Source organism: Thunnus albacares, chromosome 12 (assembly GCF_914725855.1).
Source record: "Thunnus albacares chromosome 12, fThuAlb1.1, whole genome shotgun sequence".
Lineage (NCBI taxonomy): Eukaryota > Metazoa > Chordata > Actinopteri > Scombriformes > Scombridae > Thunnus > Thunnus albacares.
The window spans coordinates 24,104,382-24,114,496 of record NC_058117.1 but is presented as its reverse complement, the minus strand read 5'-3'; the positions used below and the strand labels follow the sequence as shown (position 1 = coordinate 24,114,496).

The 10,115-nt window shown below is 36.7% G+C and overlaps 1 protein-coding gene across 1 annotated transcript; it reads left to right on the top strand.

Annotated features, from left to right (window-relative positions):
* Window positions 1-265: 265 nt before the first annotated feature.
* LOC122993137 (putative ferric-chelate reductase 1) lies at window positions 266-8,906 on the top strand. The gene is made up of 7 exons (XM_044367027.1): window positions 266-376; window positions 809-909; window positions 1,699-1,905; window positions 4,307-4,423; window positions 5,568-5,706; window positions 6,463-6,603; window positions 7,997-8,906. The coding sequence occupies exons 2-7, from the start codon at window positions 811-813 to the stop codon at window positions 8,047-8,049; spliced, it is 756 nt and encodes a 251-aa protein (XP_044222962.1). The 5' UTR covers window positions 266-376; window positions 809-810; the 3' UTR covers window positions 8,050-8,906.
* Window positions 8,907-10,115: the final 1,209 nt, after the last annotated feature.

Genomic DNA, 10,115 nt, shown 5'->3' with positions numbered 1-10,115 from the left:
ATAAATTCTCAAAGGAAGAGTTTTTTGGGGTCAATTAATCCGGCTCAGAACACCAGGAAGTTATTTCATCTCAACCATGACGACGCTTCCAACAGTCGTTTCAAATACAAGGGAAGTACACACCTTCCAGGCAGGTAGTCAGGTGAGTTCTTACAAAGCCACACCTTCACCTTCCAGGATGCTGCCAAAGTCCCCGCCCCCCCCCCGACTCCCTGTCCCCACCCTCCTGCATCACCATCACCTCACCTGGAACATCGGTGCTGACATTTGACGATTTAAAACATTTCTGCAGGGATCATTTGTTCATTTGCACTCAGAGGAGCAGAAACAGACACACAACATTTCTTCAGCTCAACGTTTGACTTTCACAACTCAGGTCAGTCTCTCAAAAACAAAAAGGATACTTCAAAATCACATTTTCATATTTTGATTGTCATGAATAATTACTTTAAATTGTTTTTTATTGTTTATTTGAATTATTTTATTAGGTTTTATTGGTTAAGTAGTGGTAACTACATGATTTGAAAGACAGAGATCTACATTATATTGCTGTGTGAATTGAGAGAAATGGAAAAGTCATATTTACATTTGTATTGTAAATTCTATGATGATTTAAAGTTATTTTTTTCAGAAATGGTTCAACAAAATGAAATATTGTGGTGTGCAGATGATCAGAAATAATTTGTCTTAAAAATGGACCATTTCACTAGTATTTACTCTGATTTTTCCAGTATTATTTAGTTTATAATATTTTTTTTTTATAATATTTCCTCTTTTTCTGTGCTCATTTTCTGTGTCTTGCTGTTAGGAATGGACCGAGTATTGATCCTGTTGGTCGCTGCGTTGATGGTTTATGTGGCTCCAGGTGTCCAGGGAACAGCTCATTTGTCATTCGCCAATAATACAGAGGTTGTACTCTATTCACTTTAATCCTATCAGTGTAAAGCATCATAATACCATCCTGACCTTTGTACTTTAAACAGAAAACTGTAGTATAATGTGTGTTTGTACTTCTAACAGCGTCTTAACCATTTTCAATACCAGAGTATAAAACCTCATCAGCTACCAGCACTCTGGTGGCTCTAACAGTCAGTTTTAGCTTGATGCATTATTTTTTCTCTTTATATTTCATATGTTTATACAAATATCCAAGTAAAATTTTTAAAAGTGACACCTAGGTATGATATTTAAAGCTGTTATCCATCATGATTTTGAGTTTAAATAGCTTTAACTTGTCCATCTATCTGGTGAAGTATCAAAATCTATTTGTATGCTTTGTCATATTCTAAGTATTTTACTTTAGTTTGTATGTAAAACTTTGATAAATGAAAACCTGAACTTCAGATTTCTGGGTTTAACTCAGCCAAGTTTTCCAGATAACTCAGCTGCTGGTTGATCATGCTCATTTTACACTAAGTCAGCATTTTCACACATCACAACAAACAAAACGCAGTATCAGGTAGAGGTAGTGACTCATTTCAATGACGTCTTACTGCTGTAGAGGACAAACAAGGTGCAGAAACAGATTTCAACTTCCACTGAAAGCATTCAAACAACATATTTAATCTTAAATCCTTAGTTGTAGTTGTTTAATAGTTGTTTAATCACAAAACTGGCTGGAGAAATTTAAGCTGTTCAATGTCAAATATTTTTATGACATTCTGTGTGAGTGACTGTGTATGTGTGTGCGTCTACCAGGTGAACATCACCCGGACAGGTTGTGGAGTGACTAAAGTGTGTTTGGAGACGCCGGACAACTGTGATCCTGCTGGAAACACAAGCTGTCTGTTTGGATCTGTGAACACCAGTAACTCAGTGGCTCCCAATGGCACCGAGCTGTCCATCGAACTCAGAGGAGACTCCTCAGGATACGTAGCGCTGGGACTCACCGTGAATGCATCTGAGGTAACACACACACACACACATATACACATAGTTATCCTGTATCCCAATTCAGGGACTGGATCCTCCAAAAGGACTTGATTAGCAAATGGTTTGGTCCTTCAGAGGAACTGAAAGCCAGATTCTCCTCCTTCCCAAATGAAGCCTCACAGATGCCAAAATTAATCATGTGTATTTGCAGAACTGTCAACTTGTAAAGCCAAAAGTAACCACCAGGAAGCTACACTCTTAAAAACCTATGAAATGTAAATACCAGGTGAGAACAGTCTCATGATACCATAGGTAATGATAAACCCGTGACAAATGACAAATAACCAATGTTGATTCAGTAGGTTGGTAGGTAACGCCCTATAACGCAAATTCCCAGCAATAGAAAATTGACTGGCTTGTACATTACATTTATTGGCCTGGCTCGCTGTATACATCTGTTAAATACCCATGTGACATTGTTGACTTAGTATTGAGTTGATAAGGACTGAATGTTGTAAATGACCAGTTTCGATTACGATATAGAGGACGGCAAACAATGCACTGGTTGAGAAAAAGAAGGCTAATTTTTACTGCCTAAATTGGAAGTGCTTTTAAACCTTTTATGCAGATTTCCCTTATTCAAATTGAGGGTCTAAGAATAGAGGATGTTGTATTGCTGTACATGTTGGAAAACCCCCTGAGGCAAATTTGTGATTTGTGATATTGGGCTATACAAATAAATGACTTGACTTGATAGACTTTGGAGGATCCAGCCCCTGAATTGGGATGTTAGAGTTGAAATACCATTTTCTCCTCCATATTGGGAGGCAATATAGCTGCTATATGGCTGCTATACGTTCATATAAAGGAAAATAAATTGGTGTTTTATTACTGAATATCTGGATTCACAGTGAAACACTTACATCCTGCTTTCTCATTGTTAAACCTGCTGATGGGTGGATACAATACATGGAGACAGTTAGGGAACTAATTAAATATTCAGCTATATTAAACATTACTCAACATAACTGACAACTGAAAAATAAAAATTCAAACTATGACTGTAACAAACACAAATCAAACAAAAAACCTCTGTTAACAGCTTTTCTGTTAGTACTGCTAACTGTCAGGTAGCAGTACCAACAGGTAGCTAACAAGCTATAGCATTTGTCAGATCAGTAACAACCAAGGAAAAATATTGCATTTGCTGACTGTTTGGATAAAGTTTTACAGTTCAGCATTTCTCTTGGACATTTTTGAGCATTTCAAGTCACACTTAGCTCAATAAACAGACTGTGACATGTGATTGAGGAGCATTGACGCTGAACTATTATGCTAGCAGTAGCAGCTAGCGTGATAGTTAGATAGAGACTAGCAGCAGCAAGTAGCCTCCAATGCTCAATGAGTGTGAATTCAGGTTTATGTAGAAATGTATATAAAGTGTTTCAGACAAAATATACTTAGCTATGTAAAAATAAAACAAACAAACTGTATATCTTTAACACCTACCTCACTTTTTGGGATTGTCTTCCTAAATTAAAAGAAACTTTTGTGATGAATTTGGACATATGCCGTGCATTGTGCCTGGGTTATTTTACTCTACTTTTTGAAAATGACCACATTGACCGAAAAGATGAGATATATTAAATGTTCATACTTATGTAGCTCTTCATAGTACGGGAGTCTGTAAAAGTTGTACAGTGCTAGCGTCCTGAGTCAGTTGGTGGTAAAAGGTTAAAACCTGCTCCGCTACAAGCTTTTTATTTACAGATTTCTCAGACAATGCCTGTAGGTTTGTTACAGGGCTTGGTTTGCAATATAATTTAAAGTCAAGAAAATCTATGGAAAGAATAGCATATGAATATCTGAGCCATGTGTTGTTGTATGAACCATATGTCACAATGCGAGACTTTCCAGATTCATGTGAAACCTTGACAGGAACACACAACATGATGCAAACAAGGAAGCAAAGGTAGAAAATATATCACAGTGGCACCATGTATAGAAATCATCATAGGTGAACACAGACAAAACAAGAAGAGCTGGAAACCGTTATCTGAGCTGTTTTATTACTTTACTGACTTATTTTCAGTAATAACAAAGACACTTTGAGATGCTGGAATTTTCCATTGACTTTACTTTCAGGAAGTAGCCCAAGCCCGCCCTATACGCTGGAGACGCAATTGCATAGGGCCCTGTGAATCCTGTCTCAGTACAGCCCCCTGTCGCCCTGTCCTGATAAAACAAATAATAGTGTTAGTGTAGTGTTTTATATAGTTAAACTATACATATATATAATTTATAGTTTTATTTTCATAGTTCTTAGCAGATTAAGGAGGGTCCCCAAAGAAAATCTTGCCCAGGGCCGCCTGTTGTCTTGAGCTGGGCCTGTCAGGAAGCCACCTCATCTTCTCATCACTCTTTCTGTTCTCAGGGCACCACCATGCTTTTCATCTGTGCTAAAAACAGCTCCAACAATGGGTCGTTCTTCTTCCGCACAACGCAGAGAAACAACAGCAACACTGACACTGCACCAACTCCAACAGAGAGGGTGAGGCCTCAACTTCACTGTCATATAAGGGGATAAAAATGATGTATTTATTTCATTCTTCATATGTAAGGAAAGTTGTTTAGAGGATAGACAGAAACATTTTATAGTGCACTTGAGAAAATCGCTTAAAAGGGTTTTAAGTCAATTTTTTTTATATGGCTTTTGATAAAGCTATAATCTTCATGTTTTGAAAATAAATGTACTTATCTATCTTATTGAATGGACTCTGGTAATTGTATGGCAATCAACTTGCAGCTGCTTTACCCTTGAGATACAAATGGCTGACAAAGTAAAATAATGCCAAACATAAAAGTGTGTTCGTAAGGTGTTTGGCCACCAAACTTCTCTTTTGATGGTATGGACTCTTCTTATAAAAGATTTTCCCTCATTTGGGTTGAGATCTAGTGACTGTGAAGGCCATCGCATATAATTTATCATTTTCATGCTCTTCAAACCTTCAGTGACCCCTTGTAACCCGTAGGGATGTATCTACATTAGTTACTGTATGTTTCTCCTCTCATTTATCTATTAATTTTTTTTATGTCACCTTTGTAGATGGTCAAAGGTCAACATTTACATAATATTTCCATGGTAATGTAGCAGTATAAACTGAACTGAAACAGCTGGTTTGTGTATTTAAGTGCTGATAAGAAGCTGATATTTGACAGTCGGCTGCTGAACAGGAACCTTATGTCATCCAGTCGAGATAATAACCTATAACAACCCAAAGTAAACAAAAATATACAATTCGTTTCCATTGCAAAAATCTACAAATCACTATTCTTTTCAAAATGTTCATGACATAGACTTATTCCCACCAGAACATGAACACAAATCAATTTGTGCTTTCAGCTGCAATACCCAGTGGTGGAGGAAGTATTTAGATCCTTCACTGAAGTAAACGTAGTGATGCTGTAGTCTAAAAATACTCTATTACAAGAAAAAGTCCTGAATTCAACTTAACTTAACTGAAACTTAAGTAAAAATACAGGAGAATTATCAGCAAAATGTACTTAAAGTATATCACACAACAATAATGCAACATTTTTTTAAAAAAAGTGATATATTATCTATCTCAAGTACAAGTTAGTTTTTATATGATTCTACTTCACCATATCTGACTAAATGTCACCCTCCTTTCCAGAGAGTGACAGAAATCCGAGGCTCGGTGCATGGCAATGTGATCCGATGTGAGTTCAACGTCCCGAATGTGAACGCCACCAACACCAGGTCCAGCGATACCACCTTCTCCGTCTTGCTCGGGGTTGGAAGTTTTGATGGAAGTAAGTAGACACAGACACACAAACACACACACACATATTGTATTATACACATCATGGAGGAGAGCTGCACACTCATGTTTCCTGATGTTTTGTACCTGTAAAAATCCTTTTTTTAAAAAGTTTGTTGCCCCCTGAGCATACTGTATGTTATTACATAAAGTACACGTTTAAAGGTCCAGTGTGTAGAAATTAGTATAATCGCCAGAAAATAAGAATCGTTTTTGTTACCTTGGGATGAGCCCTTTATATCTACATAGGGAGCAGGTCCTGTTCCAGCAATACATGCAGATCAGCACCTTGCTTATTACAATTCACTTTCTCAATGCCTTGAAAGCTCAGATGAGAAATGTCTCATATAATCTTTTAGCATCATGCTGATTTAATAAAGACGAGGTCTATGAAAAGGTTTGTTTAAGCTGGTAGGAGTTTAAAGGTCACCAGCAAGAGCATAATTTTGATGGGCTGAGGTGCTTCCTCATTTGATAAATAAAAGTAAAACAAAAATCTAATTAAAAAAAAAAAGTAACCTTCATTCGCCAGAGATATAGAATTATTTACTGCCTTCTCTCTCAAGCTGATATTGGGTTCCATCTTTCAATGATCCCTCATCACATTTATGATAAATTATGTTTGAAAGAGAAAAGACAATTTAAGGAAGCAGGAAAACACTCTAAAATGTCATTTAATTGTGACTTGAAGCAGCTCACCCTCACTGTCTAACCTCCCTCTGTTTTGTTCTCCGTTGTCGTTCTTCAGACACTCTCGGGGCCTTTAACGTCTCTCTGAACAGCGGCCCCCTGAACCTCGCCAACCCAAGCAGCAACGTCGCCGCCACATCAGCACCGAACAACGCAACGACGACCACATCAGGAGCCAGTGGTGCAGTCTACAACCATGGTAAACAACACACAGATGTTACATGTTTACACTTGAGTCCAGAGGGATTCAGTAACCGTATCACTTGACATCTGATCCACATCTAGATGGTTTTAGCATATTTGACTACATACAAATGAACAATTTAACTATGAATTGACAAAACAAGCGATTTCATGGTTCACAGCAACCAAGCGTCCACAATAACCTGATGTTACATGAACTGTTTACAGTAGAAGAAAAAAATATTATTAGGGTCATAAATGAGAGATAACAAGATGAGGAGGGTGAGTTTTGTATAATATTATAGAAAGTAACTGATATGTAACCGAAAGTTCCTGGAAAGAACTAAGTAATATGGTACAAATTATATATAGTTCAATTGATTAATTATTGCCAATTAATTGCTGGTGTAACCGAGAGCCTTTCAGCCACTGCACATTAGTATTTACTTTGGTTTAAATGGAGAAGTTCTTTCAGGAAGTTTCAGCTCATAAACACAACTAAACTTTGACTCTACTTTCCCTTCAGTTACTAACAAGTTACAAAACTCTTTCCAGGAAACTTCCAAAGAAATTATTATGGATTTATGGACCTGTAAAAGAAAGAGTTACTGAAAAGAAAAATGGAGGTGTTTATTGTTTTTCACATGAATTCATATCATTAAAAAAATAATTCATAGAGCACTTGGATAAAGGTTTTATTAGATGCAATCAGTTTTGATAGAGATGTTTTACTTCCAGCCATGTGGATCTCTGTGTCCGTCAGCATGTGCGAAGTCATATAGAAATGCTAAAATTTAATATTTAAAATCAGTATAATCAAGTCAGTCAAGTTACTCCATTGGTTGCATTTCATTTATTGTATCTCTATCTACAACATGAGTATTTCCATACTCTGGTTATCGTTAAAGTTTTTAAAGGGCTGGTTCACCCAAATTACAAAAAAACCCAATAAAACAAAAACAAGAAACAAACAACATCAAACAAAATCCTCATCTTTCACCTCTTGTGGAACATAACATGCAGATTGTCCAGGTTTTGAGGCGTCCGTCTCTTGAGATCTCACCGAGAAACATCAGACCTCATTATGAACAGTTTTCACTGGAACTACTTTCTACCAAAGAAAACGGTGCCTTTGAAAACTGCGTGTTTCAGATATCATCAGGGACACAGTTTATGCAAAGTACGGAGCCCCCAAAGATAATCTGTTTATCTTGTGCAATCAAGATATTTATATATGTGCACAAGAGGCTGAAAACTTACAAACACAGCAGAGACTATCTGCTGTTTGCATGTTTACAAGCCGAGTTCACTGATCGAATTTAATTTTTACTTCCATGTCAAAAACATGGGCAAAAAGTTAAGTAACGTCTCATTTTCTGATAAACATTTCTTGTCTCTTTCCTGTCCAGCTGTGCTTCTCCCTCTGAGCATCCTCACAATGTCCGTCATGCTGAGAGCCTAAAAGAGTCCAGGAGGAAGTTGTGGCCAGAAGGATCCAATGAAGACACTTAATAAGCTTTATTTACACACAGAGAACCAATAAAACTGTGTATAATATATATTTTTTACTAAAGTTATTTGTTAAAAGTATCTTTTGCACCGAACTGTTTTGTAATTTGAACTGAGGCTTAAAAATATGACGTTCAGATTTGCATTTGCAAACACTTCTCGGGGGTTTTAGTGACCAAATAATTCAGTTCTCTGCATTGAACTGAAGGAAGATGGTTTCTAAATTTACACAATAGAAGGGAAATATTGTTGTTTTGTATTTGTGTGTGCAACTAACCACTTAAACCCGCCCATCTGGCACCACAAGCAGTGTCTGCAAATGCAAAATTACAGACTTGGAGCTAACGAGTTTGAACCGTTTCCCAGAAGATCTTGGCAGTAAACCTCAACAGTTTACAGATGACGACTGGAAAAAAGCCAAACATCAATTTAAGGGAAACCAAACCCAAGAAAGGATTGTTATTATGTTTTAATACGTATATGTTTATGTAATGTGAATGTAAAATATTTGTGGAGAATGCAGGCGAAAAGTGATCATGTGATCTAAAATAATAATAAAGTTGAAACTATGATTTTATGTTTATGGCATCATGTCATGGACTCAAAAAAAAAACAGCTTTACCACATATTGAATTACACCTCACAACATGCTGCACATAACAGATCAAAGTAATTGATTACACACTTGTAATGTACCCAATCTACCAAGAAACCTGCAGGACAGTCTGATGTAACTGATCATTAGAGTAGATCTCTGATGTAATGATGCATGATGGGATCAAGAGTTTGAATAAAAATGAGTCTTTTTGAGCTACTGGTGTCACTCCGACTGTCTCGTACTCACGACCTGAATTCTGTCAGGGGTCAAAAAAGTTTTGGACGTGAATACAACGGAGGGAAATAGCAGTTACCTGGATTTAACTCCAGTTCTTTCGTTCCTTGCCTTTGTAACATTAAATACATCATTTGAGCTTTAAATGGTCACCATGTATAATAGCAAAATCTTGTAATATAAAATTTTGTCAGCAATTCTACCTTTATTTAATAATTGTAAGGTGTACATGTGTTATTTTCATATTTTTATGCTGTTATCTTATATTTCATATTTAATACTAGGCTACACAGTATCCAAGGTAACGATGCAGCTATAAAGCATCACCAGGGCACAAGTCAGACCAGGCTTGTATCCCCCAGGTGAGTGTGTGACTGTTAAATGGAAACCTGTAAATATTAATGTATAGCTGATCTGAGAGACTTTATTACTAATTATAATTATATTGACACTCAAGAGTGATTATCTGTTGAACTGATTCATCTTCATCAATAGTGTCTTTTATGTAATCTGTAATATAGTGAGTTTTTGATCCTGGTCGAGGTTAGACCGTTGGGCCTGAAATTTGTTATTTAACGGTTATTAAGCTTTGTCACAGAAATAATTTATTAGTATTGTAAGTTTCCTTTGATTATGATTTTATTTATATTAAATAGTTTTACTGAGACCAGGCTTGTATCCCTCAGATCCCGAAGTGCTTGGAAGCAATAAACAGTCATTGAAACGACATCGGAGCGTCTGTGTGTCTTCGTTGACGTCAACTACTAACTGCCAGCTGTCAGCCCACCATCATCATCATCATCACAACACAATGCAGACTGTAACTATTATCAGCAATATAAAAGAGACTTAACGAGGGCCTGCTGTACACAACCGATGAAGAAAAAACACTCACCTTGTTGGGGGTCAGTTTGTCTGGAAAACTTATTATAAGAGTTTTATTCAGTCCAATAAGTTTAATCTTTTTCTCTTCCCTCTCAAAAATTTTACTAACTTGTACAGTGGTCTAACTGCTCAAGCTTTTGGCCACATAACTTTTTTTTTTTTTTTTTTTTTTTTTTAATCAATGTCAGAGTGAAATGAAATCTGAGTAATCACTTTTGAGAGTTAACCAATGACCCAGACTATAAAACCCCCCCAAGGAGCCTGATTCCTGTAAACTCGCTCACAATGGAAACTAAAGGAGA